Genomic DNA, 23,831 nt, shown 5'->3' on the forward strand with positions numbered 1-23,831 from the left:
TATTTATAGCTCTGTTTTGTACACCCTTAGAGGTGCATAGTGCCTTTACCTTATTTACATACAGGTTTGATTTTACGTAGAGGTAAATGGAGGTAATTTGTGATTGATGATGTTCTTTTTAATGCCGTATGTACTGAGCTTTTCTGCTGTCTATGTATTCCCAGATTACGGGACTTCTTTTTCAGTTCTCTATGATGCGTTTGGTGTTTATTTTTCTTATTTATATGGTGTCATTAATTCCACAGCACTTTACATCCATCATCACCACTGTCCCCATTTGGGTTCATTTTTTAAATTCCTTATTAGTATGTCTTTAGAGTGTGGGAGGAAACTGGAGAACCTGGAAGAAATCCATTCAAGCATGAGAACATATAAACTCCTCGCAGAAGTTGGTTTCAACTCAAGTCTTAAGTATTGCAAGGCTGCAGTGCTAACCACTGAGCCACCATGCTGCCCCATATTTACCTTACAGCCATTGGATAGCTGTTGACATACTTTTATTCCTTCTGACTTCTCTTTTAATCTTACGTTAGATAGGAACTTAATTTTCAATTATATCCTGTCCCCAGAGGTGTTTTCCAGGCCTGTGATTGCGCGAGCCGGTCCAGGGTGTATGTGTTTTTTTGTTTGTATTGATTGGCTGATCTTGCATGGGGATCATGGAGATGAAGACCAAATGTTAGGGAGGTTATCCAACCATGGCCAAACGCTTTTGTAGGCCGCTCTCCTCCTGGCGTGGAGCAGTTCACCAGGCCTGGCCGCTGGCACTCTGCTGTATGTGTTACCTCCCTGTGGCCTAGTAGAGCATGTGGACAGAGGGGTTTTCTAATGGTAATTCACAACGGTGACTCAGCTCTAATGGGATCTTAGTGATCAGTGTCATTTTTGGGGGAAGAATTATTAATTTGTTTACTCCAGTCTTCTGACGCCAATGATTTAAGAGCTACGATGTTTTGGACTTATAACTTGCCTCTTTTTTTCCTACATATTTGAATGTCACCCATCTACTAAATATTTCAGGCCATTTCCTAACTCAGGTATCCAAAAAACAATGCGAGCTCAGACTTCCAATGAAAGCTTCCTCAACAACAGGGCGCCCACATATGATGCGCCAGGGATAATGAAGCTCGACCACTTTGTGTGAATTGTCTAATTCTGAGGTGGATATTCTGTTAGCGGTTAATAGAACACACCGCGCTGCAGTATTATCCCCTGCACAGGTGCTCGCTATGGCATTTTTTACATAGTCATTGGCTGGGAGCTAAGCCAGTTTAATTGAAGAAGTTAGACAGTATAATGTCCCCTCCCTTCTGATTAGTAACAGATTACGTGGGTGTGCACATTACAGAGAATGCCGTTTAGCGTAGAGGTATCTTTCTCTTCTACATGGCTTTTACTGTCACCTCTCATATAAAAAGAACAAACCCATGTCATTGTCTGAGAGCTCCTGCGTAGGTCATAAAACAAAGCCATGCTGCTGTGAGGCCAGCTCCTCTGGGCTGAGGCACCATGCACAGCGCAGCACTTGTGCCTTGTTTTCCTGGTGTCATGAACGCAGATCCTCCTTTCCCAGCCCGGACACTATTCCAGCCCCCATCAGAGGCTGGCTCACAACTGCACTGGATTTCTCTCTAGAAAAGATCTCTCCAATTTTTGTTCTTTTTTTTTTTTTCTTCCTGCTTTGAGACTTTCCAAAGCTGGGAAAGGCACATCCCACTCCCTCTGCTTTTCTGACATGTTCGCTCTTATTGAAGTACTGTGAAATATTTTTTGGGAGACCTGTTACTGGCACCGTGGCTCACTGAAGATGCAAAATAGGACAGGCACAACCAAAAGTGTTAAAAAAGAGTTGGTGATCGAGTCTCCTCAGCAGTATAAGGATGCTGCTGCTACCCTGGAGCCTGAACTGGAGGCAGAAAGCCACACACCAGAGCTGGTAAGGGTCTTCTCACAGACCAGCAATGATCTCATGTAGGACTACGCTCCGAACCATTGACTGCTATATGGCATGTGGAGGGTAGTGCTGTAGGGAAGCCTTTCAGCCCTATCCCCGGTGGACTTGGCTGATGCTTCTGTGCTAGTGTATGGTTTGCCTTACAAGTACTCGGAGGCAGTATGCCTTCATCTGTGCAGGTTTGATCATTCATCACTAATGTGCTTGTGGCTATATTGTGTTATTTGTATTAGCCACTCTTTTTTTTTTTTTTTCCTCCTCTTATACCGTATTTGTGGATTATTTGGGTTTTTAGGGCCACGATATCCCTTTAAGGCTAAGGTTATGCGAGCGTATAAATAAAAATGTCCGATGCTTATCTAAATACAACGTCCGTTTTTTTGTCCGTATGCAACCCATATGGTATCCGTTTTTATAAGTCAGCGGTTATTAAAATTTATAAAACCAGATCCAGTTTCCTATGCCATAGAATTGTAATGTATCCCTAAAAATCGGATGCTGTACAGTTGGCCTGTATGGGATCTGATTTTGTTTTTTTTAGTACAATCATAGACTGGAATAAGCGCGTTTCATCCGAAATACGGAGAAGTCTATTACATGCTGTGATTTTCTTTTTTTCGGTCCGTGAAAAAAAAAATTGTCATCTGAACAGCTGTAATAAATAACATTTCACTGAGCGCTGTCACATTTGTCACTGGCCGAACTTGAGCCGAATATATTCTCATGTCTACGTAGTCTAATAGAAATAGCCAGTTATTCATACAAGCGTACAATCCATGATTGCTCACTGCTTGCTCTAGGTGACTTCGATCCTCGGGGTCCCTGACCTTATTGGTGGGGGTAACTGAAGCCTAGTCTTACACCTCCACGTGTATCGTAGACCATCAGTGTCTGACCCAGTGGTCAGAGTGCATGGTCTACTATTTAGATGTGAATTGTTAGTTCAGTAAATATTTACATTTAGTATTTTGTGTTCACCTCCTCGTCACTGTACTAGATACTTTTGTATCTCTTCTCCTTGGGTCCATGCTTGTATTCCTGGCATGTTTTTATACCACCACATTTGGCATGTTGTAAAATGACAACACTTGTTGAAGATGGGGGTGGGGGGATTTAAGCAGAAGCTAGAATGTCTAGTAATGTGAGACTGCAATATAGAGTTTGCCTGTTAACGGTAACGGGAATATTTTTGGGCTGGTGTCAGATTTATAGGTACTGTCACAGTGTACCTTTTACAGATAGTCCTTACAAATTGTAATATTTTACTACATTGTCATTTGTAGATTTTTTTTCTTATGCGCCTAGATAGAAATGGGAGCTGTCTACATGAAACTGCATGTTCTAGTGCCTCATTAAAAGAAAAGGAATTCAAAGATCTGCTGACATGGGAGGTGGTATTGCCTCTTCTCATGTCAGCAATCTCCTTAGCTGGATGACTTGTTTCTTTGATGTCTGTGTAGGTGGCTTGGCATACAGATGGCTATATCTGTGGGCTGAGCTGGTTCTTCAGTCTGTTTTATAACTTGCTGTGAGCTCAGTAGGATTTTTGAGGAAATTGCTCAAAGATATGAAGCATGTCCTTGTGGTATACAGATATCCTAAGAATTGACACGCCCAATGGGGGCAGTGGAGTACATATAGTGGGATATATTGCATTTGTGATCCATGTAAAGCATGCCATAAGTACGTATTACCTTCAGCTGTGACTCAGTCCTCTTTTTATGTACAACTGTCCCAGGAATTATCTGTTATAGCCGTGTTTTATGGGAAGCTCCCAAATGCTTTGAGCAGTTTTCTCTCAGTGATAATCTAGGATACACCTTTTTTATTTTGTGGCGTCTGCTTTTAAGCCTCTCTGCATTACGTTAGTACTATAATCTCTCACTACAGTTTCATTGTTGGCTGAAGAATAAAATCCACCACCTTATCTGAGGTTTAGGCTTTTTTGTTCGTTCTCCATGCTTTACACTGCATCTTTGTGTATAGAGTTGATTTCTATTTCTGGGAGTATATAGTGATTATAAGCCTCAAAATAGAAATTTAAACTCACCGGGTATACAGTACTTGTAGTAAATGCTTTAGTACAACACCCAGTGGAGAAGAAAAAAAATTGTGATTATGGTTGCATAGCTGTAGAAAAGTTGAGTTATTTTATGGACTATTGCATAAGGAGCAGCTCTTTTCTTTCTCTATGCAGGAAGAAAAATTAACAGGAAAAAAAAGCTTAAACAAAGAAAAAAAAAATAGGCTTGGAAAGATTTCCCCTGGTATTCAGGAACCATGTGGAAAGATGTGATATGTACAATGAATGCATCCCCACGCCCTTGATTTCACCTTCCATGCACAATGTCCAAATCTATTCCACATCTGTGTGAAAATAGTTTTGTGTCACTGGTCCAATATTTTGCAGGAGGAGGGAGTTTCCACGATAGCCAAGAGCATAGTTATCACTTCTTTCAGCAGAAAGACACGGATCAGCTTCTATTTTATGCACACATGGGAATGTGTCAGTTTCTGGGCTTGTACCTTATGTTGTGGTCAGTCCATGAAGAATAATTGTAGTCATGGTTGGGAAATATTCTATTAGCTTGTGTTTTCGTTAATAAATATATATATATATATATATATATATATATAGACTAATCCACCTGTCCCCCCGCTATTCCCCAGCTTCTCCCCTCTGTCAATCCCTTCACTGGCTCCCAATTGCCCAGAGACTCCATTACAAAACCCTAACCATGACATACAAAGCCATCCACAACTTGTCTCCTCCATACATCTGTGACCTCGTCTCCCGGTACTTTCCTGCACGCAACCTCCGATCCTCACAAGATCTCCTTCTCTACTCCCCTCTTATCTCCTCTTCCCACAATCGCATACAAGATTTCTCTCGCGCATCACCCCTACTCTGGAACTCTCTACCACAACATATCAGACTCTCACCTACCATCGAAACCTTCAAAAAGAGCCTGAAGACCCACCTCTTCCGACAAGCCTATAACCTGCAGTAACCACCGATCGACCAAACCGCTGCACGACCAGCTCTACCCTCGCCTACTGTATTATCACCCATCCCTTGAAGATTGTGAGCCCTCGCGGGCAGGGTCCTCTCTCCTCCTGTACCAGTTATGACTTGTATTGTTTAAGATTATTGTACTTGTTTTTATGTATACCCCTCCTCACATGTAAAGCGCCATGGATTAATTGGCGCTATAACAATAAATAATAATAATAATAATAATATATATATGTATGTATATGTGTATATATATATATATATATATATATATATATATATATATATATATATATATATATGTGTATATATATATATATATAATATACTGTGTGTATATGTATGTGTGTGTGTGTGTGTGTGTGTATATATATATATAATATATATATATATATATATAAAACGTAAAGCTCAAAGTGTGTATGTATGTATGTATGTCCGGGATAGGCATCTGCACCGTCGCAGCTACAGCCACAAAATTTGGCACAGTCACACCCCGAGAGTGTCCTAAGCTGTGTTGTGAGGCGAAATTTTAACCCTGCGCGTTCCAATTCACCAAACAATTTTGCCCCTATCTACATACTGGGGAAAAAGTGTGTGCGCGTCAAGCCCCGCCCCTCATGATGTCATAATGCCCCTATTTGCATAATGGGGAAACAGTGTGCGTATCAAGCCCCGCCCCTCATTATGATGTCATAATGGTTGCCATGGCGACGCTGATGTCATCATAGATTGCAAGCCCCGCCGCTCATTATGATGTCATAATGGTTGACTATGGGATGGAGGATGTGTGATGGGTATATGGGCACTGGACTATGGTATGGAGGATATGTTTGATGGGTATATGGGCACGGGACTATGGGATGGAGGATATGTATGATGGGTATATGGGCACGGGACTATGGGATGGAGGATATGTATGATGGGTATATGGGCATGGGACTATGGGATGGAGGATATGTATGATGGGTATATGGGCACGGGACTATGGGATGGAGGATGTGTGATGGGTATATGGGCACGGGACTGTGGGATGGAGGATATGTATGATGGGTATCTGGGCATGGGACTATGGGATGGAGGATATGTATGATGGGTATATGGGCACGGACCTATGGGATGGAGGATGTGTGATGGGTATATGGGCACGGGACTATGGGATGGCGGATATGTATATAGGCACTGGACTATGGGATGGAGGATGTGTGATGGGTATATGGGCACTGGACTATGAGATGGAGGATATGTATGATGGGTATATAGGCACGGGACTATGGGATGGCGGATATGTATGATGGGTATATGGGCACCGGACTATGGGATGGAGGATATGTATGATGGGTATATGGGCATGGGACTATGAGATGGAGGATATGTATGATGGGTATATGGGCATGGGACTATGGGATGGAGGATATGTATGATGGGTATATGGGCACGGGCCTATGGGATGGAGGATGTGTGATGGGTATATGGGCACGGGACTATGGGATGGAGGATGTGTGATGGGTATATGGGCACCAGGGCTGTGGAGTCGGAGTCGTGGAGTCGGTGCTCATTTTGGTGGAGTCGGAGTTGGAGTCGGTATAAAATGGACCGACTCCGACTCCTAAAATATATAATAAATTGGGTACAGTAATTCAATGCAGGATGTGCTGAATATTTTTTCATAGGAATTTGGGAAAGTTATGAAATGTCCTATAAATGGCTGTTCTATTCCTGATCTAAGGCTACATTCACACACAGCGTTTTTCCTGTGTTTTTTGAGGATACGTTTTTCAGCTGCAAAAGCTGATCATCTTTTTAAAAAACCGCATCACCTGAAAGGTTTTTGAGCTCATAGATAATGTTTTCAATAGCAAAAGCAGATTAGAAATCTGCTCTATCCATTTATCCATATCTGTCTATCCATATCGTATCTGTACCAAAAAGAATGAAAACCGGGTAGTACACCAATATATATTCTGTTCTATCTAAATATCTTGATTATGGGATCATAAAAATGATTAAATGTCTGAGGTTCACATTGTACTACAATAAATTTTTCACTTAAATATAAGCAATATGTGTGGGAGTCGGAGTCGGAGTTGTGGAGTCGGTGTAAGAGAAATTGAGGAGTCGGAGTCGGAGTTGCAGGTTTGGCTTACCGACTCCACAGCCCTGATGGGCACTGGACTATGGGATGGAGGATGTGTGATGGGTATATGGGCACGGGACTATGGGATGGTGGATATGTATTTGGGCACGGGACTATGGGATGGAGGATGTGTGATGGGTATATGGGCATTGGACTATGGGATGGAGGATATGTATGATGGGTATATGGGCACGGGACTATGGGATGGCGGATATCTATATGGGCACGGGACTATGGGATGGAGGATGTGTGATGGGTATATGGGCACTGGACTATGGGATGGAGGATATGAATGATGGGTATATGGGCATGGGACTATGGGATGGAGAATGTGTATGATGGTTATATGGGCATGGAACTATGGAATGGAGGATATGTATGATGGGTATATGGGCACTGGCCTATGGGATCGTGGATATGTATGATGGGTATATGGGCACGGGACTATGGGATGGAGGATAATTATAATTTGCTATAACTAACCACAGTTAGTTACTATGCCCGGGCAGCACCAGGCTCTTCAGCTATTATATATATATTATATATATATTTGCTTAAAGTTGAATCTTAACTTCCAGTTTGATTTTACATTTGCCTTTGTTTCATACAGTCTATTAAAAGAAAGATTAATCGGTGCATTTCTAGGTATCATGGTGTTAAAATGTAATATTAAAATAGATTCCCCATGAGTACGTTACAGGCGAAACGTGTGTTAGGGTTGTGCTGTTTTTCTTGAGTTGTATTTACCTTGTGGCAGCAAACAAAAAAAAAAAAGCAAATTACAATGTCAGTATGTATAAACCCATACTCATTACTACTTATCTATGTTATTTGCAGAACACTTTGGCGTCTTTCATTTCATGGTTTGTATTTCTTTGTGCTCTGCTTTCCATGCTTACTAGATATTCAGGTCAATGTATATTTTGGGCACTCGATTCTCTTTGTTGGGTTTTAAGTCACACTGCCTTCTATAATATTCACCTTTCAGGCAGAGGCATAATTAGAGTTCTAAGGGCCCGGGACAAGATTTAGACTTCACAGCCGCCACTTTTTTGTTGTGATGCCTGTGCTTACGTTAGTCTGATAGGAGATATGTCTCCCTTGCCATTCTTTGAAATATACAAAACAAACAAAAAAATAAATAAAAAACACATATATAAACAACACAGTGTAACAATTGGCATATAATGCTGCTATACAAGTAAATATACCACCACACTGTTACTGAACAAAACCTACTATACTAACACCATTACCACCTACAGTGCCGCAACAGAAGGTGCATATAATATTGCCACACGATGACCAGCATTTCGTCAGTAGTGAGATTCGCCCCAGGGCAATAGCTGTTTTTACAGTTTTCCACAAATTTTTGAATAAATTGCGAATTGGAGCAAATCGGTCATATGTTTTACGTTTGGTTCGGGTACTTATGTCATCAAACCGAAGGCAACGAATTAGAACCTTGAAACTTTTTAGAGACCTAACAAGGCCAATTTTTCAATTCCATCACCATCTTTACTCCAAAGTTCCTCCAAACTTCGTCGATTTACCCTATAAGCTCCTGCAAGGTTTAACAATCCAAAAAAAGCACGCAGTTCTATTTCATCTGTGGCCTTGATGATTCTGTTGCAGACAAACTTGTCCTTTATAATGACTATATATTGGTTTGTGCATGTGACAATAGAGTCCAGAATGTCATCTGTTAACCCCTTCGCACCCGAGCCTGTTTTTGCCTTCGTGACCGGGCCAATTTTTTCAATTCTGACCAGTGTCACTTTATGAGGTCATAACTCTAGAACGCTTCAACGGATCCTACTGATTCTGACATTGTTTTTTCATGACATATTGTACTTCATGATGGTGGTAAAAATTTTTAGATATGATCTGCACTTATTTGTTAAAAAAATCAAAATTTGGCAAAATTTTTTTTGCAATTTTCAAACTTTTAATTTTTATGCCCTTAAATCAGAGAGTGATATCGCACAAAATAGTTAATAAATAACATTTCCCACATGTCTACTTTACATCTGCACAATTTTGGAAACATAATTTTTTTTTTTTTTTAGGAAGTTATAAGGGTTAAAAGTTGACCAGCGATTTCTCATTTTTACAACAAAATTTGCAACACCATTTTTTTTAGGGACCACCTCACATTTGAAGTGAGTTTGGGGGGTCAATATGACAGAAAATACCCAAAATTGACACCATTCTAAAAACTGCACCTCTCAATGTACTCAAAACCACATTCAAGAAGTTTATTAACCCTTCAGGTGCTTCACATGAATGAATGGAATATGGAAGGAAAAAATAAACATTTAACTTTTTTTCACAAACATTTTACTCCAAAACCATTTTTTTTTATTTTCACAAGTGTAAAAAGAGAAAATGAACCACTAAATTTTTTGTGCAATTTCTCCCGAATACGCCAATACCCCGTATGTGGGGCTAAACCACTGTTTGAGCACACGGCAGAGCTCAGAACGGAAGGAGTGCCGTTTGACTTTTTCAATGCAGAATTGGCTGGAATTGAGATCGGATGCCATGTCGCATTTGGAGAGCCCCTGATGTACCTAAATAGTGGAAACCCCCCACAAGTGACCCCATTTTGGAAATTAGACCCCCCCAAGGGACTTATCTAGATGTGTGGTGAGCACTTTGAACCCCCAAGTGTTTCACTAAAGTTTATAATGTAGAGGCGTGAAAATAAAAAAATAATTTTTTTTCCACAAAAATGAACTTTTAGCCCCCAATTTTTATTTTCACAAGGGTAACAGGAGAATTTGGACCCTAAGAGTTGTTGTCCAATTTGTCCTGAGTATGCTGGTATGCCATATGTTGGAGAAAACTACTGTTTGGGCACACGGTGGGGCTCGGAAGGGAAGTAGTGACGTTCTGAAATGCAGACTTTGATGGAATGGTCTGTGGGTGTCATGTCGCGTTTGCAGAGCCCCTGATGTACCTAAACAGTGGAAACCCCACACAAGTGACCCCATTTTGGAAACTAGACCCCCCCAAGGAACTTATCTAGATGTGTGGTGAGCACTTTGAACCCCCAAGTGTTTCACTAAAGTTTATAATGTAGAGGCGTGAAAATAAAAAAATCATTTTTTTTCCACAAAAATGATCTTTTAGCCCCCAATTTTTATTTTCACAAGGGTAACGGGAGAAATTGGACCCTAAGAGTTGTTGTCCAATTTGTCCTGAGTACGCTGGTACCCCATATGTGGGAGAAAACTACTGTTTGGGCACACGGTGGGGCTCGGAAGGGAAGTAGTGACGTTCTGAAATGCAGACTTTGATGGAATGGTCTGCGGGCGTCATATTGCATTTACAGAGCCCCTGATGTACCTAAACAGTGGAAACCCCCAATTCTAATTCCAACCCTAACCCCAACACACCCCTAACCCTAATCTCAGCCCAACCTCAGCCCTAACCATAACCCTAACCACAAACCTAACACCAACACACCCATAACCTTAATCCCAGCCCTAACCCTAGCCCTAACCCTAGCCCCTGCATTTTTTTTTTTTTTTTACTTTTTTTTTTTAATTTTTGTCACAAGATCGCTGCCCTGCGATCTGACTCATAGTAACGCCACTTCACCTCTGATCATCTGTCAGTGTGAGATCAGAGGAGAAGCAGCGTTACTATGTGACAAGATCGCTGCCTGGCACATAACGCGACTTCTCCTCTGATCTCACAATGACAGATGATCAGAGGTGAAGCAGCGTTACTGTGTGACAAGATCGATGCCTGGCACAGCTGTGCCAGGCAGCGATCAGCTGTGCCAGGCAGCGATCTAGTCACACAATAACGCTGCTTCACCTCTGATCAGCTGTCAGTGTTAGATCAGAGGGAGAAGCCGCGTTACAACGAGGGAGATCGCCGGGAAACAAGCAGCTTTCCCAGCGATCACTCCCATTGGCTGCTGTGACGCTGACGTCATCGGGACCTGAACCAATCAGGTCTCGATGACGTCGGGGGTCCCAGCATGCATTGCGCACCGGGATCTCCACGTTGTAAGGTATGTGGGGGTCCCGGGGGGCACAAAACCGCCGACAGTAGATAAACGTCGGCGCTGCACAAAGCCCAGCAAGCGCCAACGTTTATCTACTGTGGGCGGTCGTGAAGAGGTTAAAAAACGATTCCAGCATTCAGCTGCAGTTTTTGCATTACTTGCTGTTCCTATAACAGCAGGAAGGTGAGTGATAATGTTTTGAGGTTCCCTACGTTTTCTCACGGGTGGCTTCTTGTTCCATTTGTTTTTTTTTTATCTTTTCCCATATAATATGATTCTATATCTTCTTCATCTTCATCACTGTCAGCATCTTGCTCTGTTTCAGAATCAATTTCACCTACTTCCACCTCATCATTAGAATCAATCTCACTTTCTTCTCCTAAATCCTCATTCAGTGTGGGATCTGCATCATCATCATCATCTAACAGCATGTTTCTCACTTCCTCAACATGAAGGGGTTCTGATAAATTATACATTTTCCTCTCCATTTCAGCAGATAATCTGAAGCAAGAGAAAGAATACGTGTTAGGGAACAATGTGCCTGAGAAGCACACTTTCATTTGTAATCTGCCTTATTTCTACGAAATATCCACACACTTTGCGCTATCCATTCATAAAACAAGCTAAATAAACAATTGTGATGACTAAAAACATAAAATACCAACCTTATAAAGTGTGACGTGTTTGGGAACAATGAGCCTGAGAAGCCAGCACAGTTATATCTGCCCTCCTGAAGCTCAGCAATCCAATTGTGGGATCAGGTTTCACACAGCAGCTAGAGCCAGGAAGCTACCTGGAGGGAGGGGATCTCATAACAATCTGGTGAGGAGGGAGAAACAAAAGTAAAGGTACTGACACATTTAGCGATGCACCAGCGATCCCGACAACGATATGACCCGGTCAGGATCGCTGGTGCATCGCTAAGTGGTCGCTAGTGAGCTGCCAAACAGGCAGACCTCAACAGCAACATAGCAGCGGTTGGCGGTCGCTACTTACCTGTCAGACGAGGCGATGAAGACGTCCACGCGTTGCTCGTCGCCACAGGAAGCCCATCAGGAAGCTGACAACGAGAAACCGCCCAGGCCGTTCTCGCTCGATCAGCGATAACCAGCGGGGGAGCCGGTCGGAGGTAAGTATCACATGTAGCAATATTGCTAGCAATATCGCTGCTGCGTCACAAAATCGGTGACCTTATAGCGATATTGCTAGCGATATCGCTTAGTGTGACGGGCCCTTAAAAGAGAAGCACCTGTCAGGCACATTAGTCCCGTCCGAGGGTTAAGCAACCTGTGCCTTACTAGAGCTAGAAGAGGGTCAGGGAGCCAAGGGCCCTCTGCTCCACCACAGTGTTTAACTATATGCAAATTAAAAAAAATGTGGATGCAGGTGTAAGCAATGCCTACCTGGAGATTCAGATTGGCCCCCTTTCTTTCTAAGCTTCTTTATTGTATTTTTTATGTGTATTATAATAAAGTATTTATTTTACATTTACTACTATATGGTATGCAGTTTATTTTTTTTTTTTTTATATATCATGGGAGTAAAATATATGCCTTCAGTCAACCTACACAAGTGTGCCTATATACGTTCAGAAAGCAAATATTTTGGTAGCTTCTTGCAAATGCGCATTGAAGGGAATCTGTTGGTTTTTGCTATGTAACCTGAATACAGCACGCTGTAGGGGTTAAAACAGATTTCAGCAATGCCTTTCTTATCAAGCTGTATGGTTTTGTTTGCTTGCAATGATTGTTTTACTACCAGGAGCTTATCATTGCTGGGACACAGCAGAGTGTGCCTGCTAGTCTGACAGTCCACTCCTGTCCTAAACGTCTCAGTCTATGGACATTGTATACACAGAGCCTGGTGTGGGTGGGGTTAGCTTCCTCGGCTCTGCTGGCCTGCTAAATCTAAAAACGCTGGTTGTGTCAGAACAGTTGCACCTAGTAAACTATATGATACGTCGTTGGATTCAGCTTCTCTTTGCCCACATCAGGCTGCTCTCAGATGAGGTAGCAAAAACTGCTGCCAGATTCCCTTTAAGGGTGTATTCACACATGCAAATTCAGTTGCAGATCTTATGTGGTGAATTTTTGCAAGGCCCATTCACAGAAATGGGGCAGTCGTATACAATGCTACAACAAATCTGCTATATGTGAATATATTAGAAAGGTCACTCATTTATAAAATTGTATTAAATTGATGCAGATCCCTTCACTAGATGACCTTTGCTGCTGGCATTGTATGTCTCTGCTTATTGCCTGTCTTTAGGATACTCTACTGGGAATAATGAAATCTAATCTACTGTATATTTCTTTTCATCCTAAAGTTTGTATACTCTTCTGCTTGGGGAACATTCCAGCTGCTACTTTAGGCTGGGGTCACACTTGCGAGAAACTCGCACGAGTCTCACGTCTCATTAACCGGTACTGCCGCCGGCATCCGGGACTGGAGCGCTCAGCTGCATAGAAATACATGCACCCGTACACTCCGGTCCCGAGTGCCGGCGGCAGTGCCGAGTATTGAGACGTGAGACTTGTGCGAGTTTCTCACAAGTGTGACCCTGTCCTTAGATAAAATATTACCTAACCAGATGAGGGGAATAATTCTTGGGTGTTTATTTTTACTAGACTGTCTCTATTGCTGGGATATAAAGCTATGTGTATATGAGGTGACATCATAAAATATGCAAGAATTATGTTTTTTTTCAAAAAAGAATTGTACTTAGTGGCGCTGATGTAAAAAAAAAAAAAAAATTCTTCTGCTGCCAATAAGACAATGACCACACAGTTGTCAATACAGAAGTGGTAAACAGATAAAATATTCGTGCTAGAAGACCTTTTCCATACGGGAGTAAAATGTCCCTGTACAAAGTGCAGTGTCCACTGAGAGCTATCACCGATGGCGGTGTGGTTTCCTTATAGCTCACTGAATTGCCAATAAATGTCAAGAACTGTCTCGTTGTACATTTGAGGTACATTTAGTTAGAGTTTAACAAAGATGCTGTGCCATAAAGAATCTGCACGTTAGTAGCAGTCAGTCAAATGCAATATATAAAAAAGTCAGTTACCATTCCTGTGGCAAGTGTGGTGTCTCAGCGATAAAACTGCCTGAGCGATGATTCGATGCTTCAAAAAAGTAGAAGATTAACACTAGGTATCTAGTGAGTAGCTGGACATATATTGGATGGGAGCGCTATCTCGGCCAGTGACAGCTGCTCCATGCGACTCCTCCTGCAGTTAGTGGGGGATCCGGTCACTCTGTCCAGATCCTGCGTGCAGGCTGCATGCGGCAGAGGCAGGACCTGTGTGACATCGTTGATCACGTGATACCCGCATGACTGGCACTTTGCACGAGGCGCTGAGCGTAACACTTTCCTACGCGTTTCAGAAGCTCCGGTTTCCCTCCTCAAGGATGGTCCTGCTCATCGTAAGAAGACTTTAAGTACCTTTCGTAGTGATCGGCAGGTGTACGCTAATAAAAGCCAAACAGGTTAACTTCACTATTCAACCCTCTAGGGATCATAGTGTCCAATGAGAAGATCCACCAGCTCTCTGCTCGTGACCTCATTTTAATATAATTCCCTTTTCTCCAATGTTGGTGAACAATTTCAAGACCAGTTATGGCCATATCCTGCACAGAGCCTCCGTGATTTTCCACATAGTGTTTGGATAGGGGATGGCCGGTGAATTTTTTCTTTATATTTTTGATGTGTTCATTGATTCTGACATTAAGCGGACGTTTTGTGTGCCGTATGTACAGTTTATCGCAAGGGCATTTAATTGTGTATAGAACCCCCGGGGTTGGTACACGTAATAAAGTCCTGAATCTTATGTTCTGTGCCGCCTTTGTTGATTCCAAACTGTTTTTTAGTATGTAATTGTTGACACATTTTGCATTTGCGGCAAGGGACAAAAACTATCAGATTATTCTGAAAGAATGTGGAAGGTTTTTGGGGGGGATTTTCTTGAACTGTAGGGGCAATAATATTTCCTAGTTTACGAGCTTTTTTTTTTTTTTTTTTTTTTATATCAACCTAGGGTATACGGGAATTTGCTCACCCAAGATTTTATCGTCTTTTAATATGTCCCAATGTTTTTTTTGGTTTTCTTTGCTATTCTTGAAAGAATGCAAGAATTAGAATTGTATTGAGTTATGACAGGAATAAAATCATTGGGGTCTTTGGTTTTGCTGTTTCCATTAATGATGACTTGTATTTTTACTCTGAGACATACAGTAGAATTATCTATTGACAACTGAGCGAAATTTGGAATTTATTTTGAGAATATAAAAAAGGGAGCATATATTGTTGGTGTTAGTAAGTAATATTTCCTTCAGAATGTGGCTTTATAGAGCTGATAGTTTACCATCTGTGTGCCATATGTTTGTCTGATGTCTTTTTTTTTTTTTTTTTTTTTTTTTTTAATTTCTAAAAAACAAAATTAAAGTGTGCAATATTGTGGTTTGGATACGAACTGGTGAGAGTTTCTTCCAAGATGCATAGCCCCGGTACAGTGGATTCACTTAGAGTAACCGACATTTTAATTTTTACTCTATAAATCACTATTACAAGTGAAAATAAGAAACTTTGTAATGTATCTTATCAGGGAAATCTGCTTCTTCCCTACTCCACTTCACACAACTACCAAGGTGAGCAAAACTATTGTTTTTACTATGTCCTAAATTAGAGTTTTACCCTATTGTGTGCTTCTTCTTTCACAGTTACCGTGTCCTAAGCTTTCTCTACTAGAGGTAATGATTTATTCTCAAAATTCTCAATTCTTGGGTAAAATCTGTGTTCAGTGAAGACAGATTTCTATATTACTGAAATAAAAGATGACTGTTGGTTTTTATGAGGTTCTATGCAGAAAGGAGGGAGGAGCTCTGCCTAGAGCTCCTCCCTTCTCCTTTCTCCCATCTACGCAGCATCTTAACAGTAACATCTCCCACCTCCTATGTCTGTAATGTAAAAATCTCTTCATTGAAGGCAGATTTTAAGCAAGAATTTTCAGAATGAATTATCAGTCCTCAAGGAGAAAAAAAGCAGATTTCACTGATAAAGTATATAACAATGTTTATTATTTTCACGTGTACGATTTATAATATAAGAATGTAAATGACCATTTTGTTAAGGTATGAATTGGCAAAAAGCGAATCTTCACAATCAAATTTATTTCTACCCCAGTATTTTAAAAGAAAAAAAAATAAAGCCACTTTATTTTAAAATTCCCTTTCATTTTATTTGACACCTATGTTTTGTGCGTTCTCTATGGTAACAGACAACAATCTAATTTTGTGTAGTCGGCCCTTTAATTTCCCCTCTTCTGGTGAAACTACCAAATACATGGTATGCAGACAATTGGAAGAGACTCTAGTGTTGTGAAGAACTGTGCCTGGTTAACAGTGAAGCCGAGGCTCACTGGAGCCCTGCAGGCCTTAAATCAGATGATAGTTGGGGTGTCCAGGAGAAAAACCACCACTGATGGCCTAATACAAGGAAAGGCAACTATTTTAAGTCCTTGATATTCCCCTCTAAGAAACACATGCAAGGCACACTTGAGTAAAAGATAGTAAAAACTCTAAACCATAATTTAGTCCACAATTTTCATATAAAACTTGCACATGTCAAGTGACTGCCAAAATTTTGAACTGCAGAAGAGCTGCGTATAGGATTGCTACCATAAAAACTTCCATCTTGCTTGCCTTCACTAACAACTGGGTGCCTTTATGGTGACGCTAACCTATTTACTGGCTGAGATGGAAATTGCTCCTCCCAGACTCCGACCACTGGAGCTGCAGCTAAAGAGATGGCTGATCAGACTATGTTCCCATAATTCCTGTAGAAATGAGTAGGTGTTTCTGAAGGCATAGCACGCCCGCTCTCTTCTGTGTCCATAGCCCCACCACTGGTGCTTGGAGCCTGAGTGTTGTACCACGTTTAGTCTTCTCTCCTGTCTTTTCCATGAAACCATATAATTCGTGGAAAGACATGGAAGTTTGTGGGATGTCTAAGCCGTACTGTTTTATGCAAACAGGATCTGTGTGTTTCCTTTTGATTGTTCTGTCAGTGCAGTGTTTGTAATGGCAAGAGATGTCTTTTCCATGGACATTGTTTGCAATTACTTCATTTGCCAATACGTAAAAAAAATGGTTTGGGGTCACTAGATTCTGTAATTGAGGATTTTTTTTTTCTGTATCCCATTTGTCCTTGTCCAGTTAGTGTTCTGCTTTTAGCTTTTGCTGATCTGTACTGTTGATCTTTTGATGTAGTAACCGTTCATAGAGAAACCTTCACGCAATTATTATTTAGTTCTTGTGCAATTTCATGTGAAAGCATTCTTACCATGTTAAAAAAAAATAAATAAATAAAATCAAATTAGCACAAGTAGTGAAGGGTACATTTCTGTGCTTTAAGGTTATTCTAGGATCAGTATGTTGGTGACTTCCAGATAGAGGTGACCAAATATACCAGCTCAGTGAGGGTCAGCACCTGGGGGCTCATAGATCTCAATTACGTTTGTTTCTCATTTGTTACAGAATTTCTTTGGATAGTGGTATGATGTCTAGCTTTTGAGGAGCTTTTGGTCTACTTCTCTTTCTTCAGTCAGGTTCTTTTGAAGTGATTTCTTGATTGAGAACAGGTGTGGCAGTAATCAGGCCTGGTTGTTTTCTAGGGAATATACAATCTGCTTCCTGAAGATGTGATAAACCACTGATAATTTGTTTTTAAGGGGAAGAGGGTGGATTTCATTCATTTTTGCACACAGGGCCCTGTAGGTTTAGATTTTCTTGTTCCCTCAATAATAAATATAAAAACTGCATTTTATGTTTACTTGTGTTATCTTTGTCTAATATTGAAATTTGTTTGGTGTTCCAAAACATTTAAGTGTGACAAACATACAAGATAATAGGAAATCACAATCACACAATTGTAGCACTTAAGCTAGAAAAAGCTGGCCGAAACCAAACCCCAAAGGTGAAAACCAACTTGTCTGTGACTTATTATGCTTCATGCTACCTTGGTTTTTCTTCATCAGTGGCAACCACATGGTAGACTTTGCAGTGTTCTACATTACTTCCTGGCTTGTCTGTCTGTAGCAGCAAACATGCTTCAATGTATGGAATTCTAATGAGATGGAAAAGCCAGAATTTAAGTAAGGACTTGTTTCCATTTATCTGGCGGTCCAGATTTTTTGTGTGTCAGTCCCGACTCCCGAGTATTTATTTTGCTAGACCGGTAGTAGAGCCAGATCTGAAAACTCAGAATTCTGTCTTTTCTGATCCAGCAATGTATGCCCAAAGGGTGCACAACGTTACATCAGTTGTAAGCTCCAAAATATGTCTGGATACGACTGATGTGTGGGGAAAAAAGGCCTCCGCCCCTTTTACTAAGAGAATATGTACTTTCTATGCTGTATCAATTTGTGCAATGTGTGTGGTTCTCCTCAAGAGGTATTTGAAAGGGAACCTGTCATGTCCTGAAGTGCTAATAAACTCTAGATATGAGGTTAAACTGCAGGTCAATAGCTTTCCAAAAACTGTGCAGCCTCCACACTGAAAGTGCGACTACCAGGAGAAAATGAATATATTTATTCCTTTTTGAAGCCACCGGCTTTCAGTCTTAAGGGCCCTTTACACATAGCGATATCGCTAGCAATATCGCTAAAGCGTCACCGATTTTGTGACGCAGCAACGATATCGCTACATGTGATACTCACCTCCAACCGGCTCCCCGCTGGTTATCGCTGATCGCGCGAGATCGGCCTGGTCCATTTCTCGTCGTCGACTTCCTGCTTGTGCCGACGAGCGAGCCATGGACGCGGGCGGAAGAAGACATCATCGCTGTGTCTGACGGCAAGTATCGACCACTGCTGCATCGCTAGTGAGATCTGCCTGTGTGGCAGCTCACTAGCGACCATTTAGCGATGCACCAGCGATCCTGACCGGGTCGTATCATGGTCGGGATCGCTGGTGCATCGCTAAATGTAACGGGGCTATAGAGGCTTGGTCAGCATGGCTTAAGTCACCACGCAGTATACAGTGAGGAGCAGTTGTAAGATCGACCTGGAAGATTGACTGACAGCTGTGTCTGTAGCATATTAGTGCAGCGTTGGCTGTCAATAAGGCAGGCCGTACCTACAACTGCCGATCAGTGTATTCTAGTGACTGAAGTCCTGCTGACATTCCTCTAACTGAAAGCCGGAAGCTGCCGGGAGAAATTACTGTAATTTCCTCCTGGATGCCGCGCTTTCAATGTTGCTCTCGCACAGCTTCCGAACACCATTATCCTGCAGATTATCCCTATATTTGCAGGTTAATAGTGTTTGGGGACATGACAAGATCCCTTTAATAAATTGGCTGTCACAATTATTTGTAGTATACCTATAAGCCATTAGAGAATTCCCGCGATGCCATCCAGCATTTGAAGCGTATGACTGTGTTCAAACAAGTGTATGAAAAATTGTTTAAAAAGTCCAATTTTCATCCATATTCCATTCGTGTATCATCCTTATATCAGTGTTTTATGCATCAGTGGTAAACAAATGTACAAGACTAAATACAGTTGTTCTATTTGCCATGTATCCATAAAAATCTGATGTATTACGGATAATCAGTATGAGATCCAATTTTTTTTCTTTCTATCCCATAGACTTGTATTGGCGAGTCTTATCTGAACTGCAGAAGAGACTGCTGCTTGCTGCAATAATTTTTTTCACATGGACGTTGAGTCCGAATGACTGTCTTCAGTAGATCCCTATTCAATATTGGTCCTAGTGTGATCCAGTTTTAACTCGGGCAGCACAAGTAGATATAACACGCTCTTATAAACGAGCCCCAACAATTCTCCCTTACCCAACTACAAACCTTGCGGCCCCTCTACTTATCACAGAAGGTACATACTTCTGACTTTTTTCCCCAGCTGTACAGGAAGGTCATGTGCAGCTGTCATCAAAGCTATCCTGTTTTGAAGATTTCCTTGAAAGAAGGTATGACATCTGCTTTAAATTCTCACCACTGCTGTAAAACAATCTTAAAGGGGTTGTCCTGTCTAAGGGTACAAAACTGCAGTCACTGGGCTGTGAGGATTCTCATGTGACCACAAGTATGCGATTTTCCTACTTATGGTCACATTCTGATTAGACACTTGCATTGACCTAGGCAGCGCACGTCTAGACGGCATGTGACTCTGTGTATGCAAATCACACACAGTCGCACTCTTGCCGCTGGCACTGGAGAATCCTCACAGTGCGCAGTAGTGACTTCACATGTGTACCCTTAGGCCAGACAACCCCTTTAATTACTCTTTCTAGATATCCAAAAAAAAAACATCATCTCCAGAAGCCATTGTAACAAGATGAGTAATGTTATTGTGGCATCTTTTCCCTATAGCTAAATCCCTCAGGAATGTTAGCTATATTGTATCAATGGTTAGAAGGGAAGAAAAATACATTGCAATTACTACTTTGTTTTGTTGCAGTAAAATCTATCCGTGCGTTTTTCTTAGGCTGAGTTCACACGTGGCGTTTTTTTCGCGTTTTCGCAGCGGTTTTAACAGCGCGATTTTGTCGCGAAAACGCGAAAAATAGGCATCCCATGCATTCCTATGGGATTCCGCAATGCTGTGCTAATGCTGCGGTTTTGACCGCGGCGGAATCGCTTCGCGGTAAACGCAGCATGCTCATTAATTTAGCGGAATCGCGGCGATCCCGCACCCATAGGAATGCATTGTTCTGCTTACTTTCCGCATGTGGCTGTGAACACCATGCGAAAAGTAAGCAGAACATTTGCGGATGGTACCCACGGTCCGGAGGAGAGGAGACTGTCCTCCAGGCTCTGGGTACCATATCCCTGTAAAAAATTGAATTTAAAATAAAAAATATTGTTCTTCTCACCTTCTGGCGTCCCGCGCAGCCTTCCCGCCTCTCCACGCTCCCGGTCCCAGTAATCCTTTGCGAGAATTACCACGATGACGTCTGTTCTCGCGGGATTGTGAAGTCTCGCGGTCATTCGCGGGACGTCATCGCGAATGACCACGAGACGTCGCTATCCCGCGAGAATGGACGTCATCGCGGTAATTCTCGCAAAGGATGACCGGGAGCTCGGAGAGAGGCGGGAAGGCTGCGCGGGACACTGGAAGGTGAGAATAACAATATTTTTTATTTTATTTATTTTTTTATTTTTTACATCCTATCTTTCTTTTACTATTGATGCCGCATAGGCAGCCTCAATAGTAAAAAGTTGGTCACACTCGTCAAACACTATGTTTGACGAGTGTGACCAACCTGTCAATCAGTTCTCCAAGCGATGCTACAGATCGCTTGGAAAACGCTAGTATTCTGCAAGCTAATTACGCTTGCAAAATGCTAGTTTTTCCGCGGGAAAATCGCGGGAATTTAAAATACTATTTTACCTCGGAATTCTCGCGGTAATTTCCGCGAGAGTTCCGCTACGTGTGAACGTAGCCTTACATGGTTTTGCTTGCTTTCTCCCCCCGTCATTTAAGTGGGTGAAAAATGCTGAAAGAATTGACGTGCTGGAGATTTGCCAATGCAGCATATGCATAGGATGTCAGAAATCTTGTTCACTTTGCTGGTACTGTCAAACGCGGCGCTTTTTTTTTTTTTTTTTTCTGCGCAAAAGCAACATGGCAATTAATCTGTAACATTCTGCTGAAAATGGGTCATGAGTCAAAATATATTTGGTTACTGGCAACCTAGACTGGACACAGGGGTGAGTGTAGAGGTACAGTGTGAGCAGTCTGCAGCACTCGTGTTGCAGTCACTCGTTTTCTTTCGATAATGTTTGCATCTATATGCAATTTTTAGCATTTTTTTTTTTTTTTTTTTAACTGTGACTTGTGTGATGTGATATGTTTTTCTAAAATAAATAAGTCACAGGAACCCTAAGGCTATGTGCACACGTATGCAGAAAATTTCTGCGTAAAAAACGGACTCCTTCCCAGAAAACGCGTGTTTTTGCCGCGATTTTTTTCGCCCGTCCCCAGACACAGAAAATAGCTAGAAATGCAAAATTTTCCGCAAAATTAATGAGCATGCTGCGTTTTTTTTACCGCAAAGCGTTTTTTTCGTGGAAAAAAACGCATCAATATGCACAAAAAGTGCATTAAAATGAATGGGAAGCTTCTTTTAAGCGGTTTTGAGCAGATTTTTTGATAAATCCGTGGGAAAATCACGAAAAAAAACGCTGTGTGTGAACACAGCCTAATTGTTAAAGTTCATTAACGAAACAGAGAATAACATTTACGGTATATGTATCCTCTTAATTGTAACTGCTTAACCTTTAGGCCTCCTGTTAGATGTCTGATTTTTCTCCTATTTTTTCATAGACCATTGACCTTTCTACCTCCTTTTTTTTTTTTTTTTTTTTTTTTTTTTACCACAACTTATGCTACTATCAGTCGTTTTACATCTAGAATGCACCCATTGAATTCTCCCTTTAAGCCCCCTATGAACAGAACTTAAAGGGCATTAGTCATCCCATACTGTCATTATACACTAATCACGTATTGTTGAAGGGGATATAACCCCTACATAAAAACCCCCCACCACTTTTAGGGTATGGAATGTTCTCCATATGCTTTTATATTGTGCATTTTCCAAAATCGTTATAAAAACTAGACTATTTCAACACTATTTCAGAGAATTACCTTAAAAAAATAAACACACAGCGTTAACGTATTTTAATCTCCACCTCAACTCTGTAGAAAAAGTTTAATCAAATATGCTGTGTGTGCACCCTTGGTATTGCGGAGCAACACAATACATTGGTTGATCCACATGTTTTACATGTTTCTACCTCCCTCCCTGCTGATTGACAGCTTTAGCAGAGGGGACGAAAGATCAGGCAAGCCAGCACCTCGACGCACGTTTCACCTGCTTGGTGCTCGCATATCCCCACCTGTGCTCCCGTCTATTTTTGAATTTATACCGTGTCTCCAGGTATTGTTGTTTATTGATTAGGATTCTATAGTTTACATATCCTTGTGCTATGACAGATGTATGATGGTTATATGATCTTTTTCGCAAATTTGCACATGTATTGGACATGTGTTCTGTTGCTGATGCATGTACCTATGCATTATCATATCTGTTCTAATTTGATATAATTTACGTGTACTATATATATACTAATGTGCATGTATTCAGCATTAATATATCATGTCCAAAAATTGTATGTATATTTATCCTGCCTATATAGGCCTAACTGTACCTTTTTCTCCTATGGGTCTATACATTTTGTTTACGATTTCTTAGGCGCAAAGTGTTATAGGGATATTTGTCTCTAGGGACCATTACATATTTTTCTCTATAATTTTTAGCCACACTTCTCCATGATTTCCAAGTTTGTATTGTACTGTATTATTGTTATTATAGATCTATAATAAACTTTAATATTGTATTTTATTTCCTCTTGCCCTTGGTTCATATATTGCCCCTCATATGAGACTCCTATAAATTCTCCCTAATTTTTTTTCTCTGGTTGGACTTTGAAGAAGTGATCCCTTTTTTTGGTTATATATTTTTCTAAGGCCAAAACACAGTAGAAGAATGTGCTTAGTATATTCTGTCCGTTTGGGCTGACAGACTTTCTTTAAAATCCCGTTAAAATTTGTAGCATAGACGTTATGGGCTTTTAGATATACTTTCTAGAAATTTTCTATTATTCCTATTTTTATCTGGCACAA

General features: G+C 41.1%; 1 protein-coding gene across 11 annotated transcripts in view; it reads left to right on the forward strand.

Annotated features, from left to right (window-relative positions):
• Positions 1–23,831, forward strand: part of DOCK9 (dedicator of cytokinesis 9) — a 345,565-nt gene that overhangs the window by 83,539 nt on the left and 238,195 nt on the right. Inside the window, exon 1 of one of the 11 annotated variants that reach the window (XM_073569532.1) lies at positions 1,708–1,936. The exons of 9 other annotated variants lie outside the window; for them this stretch is intronic. In XM_073569532.1, coding sequence (XP_073425633.1) covers positions 1,808–1,936 — 129 coding nt within the window. In that variant the 5' untranslated portion in view covers positions 1,708–1,807. Of the gene's footprint in view, positions 1–1,707; positions 1,937–23,831 lie in introns of those variants that run through there. One more of the 11 variants, XM_073569533.1, reaches the window with a different exon arrangement.

This window comes from Dendrobates tinctorius, unplaced genomic scaffold, assembly GCF_039654945.1.
Source record: "Dendrobates tinctorius isolate UK_male_01 unplaced genomic scaffold, ASM3965494v1 ptg000026l, whole genome shotgun sequence".
In the NCBI taxonomy this organism is placed as follows: domain Eukaryota; kingdom Metazoa; phylum Chordata; class Amphibia; order Anura; family Dendrobatidae; genus Dendrobates; species Dendrobates tinctorius.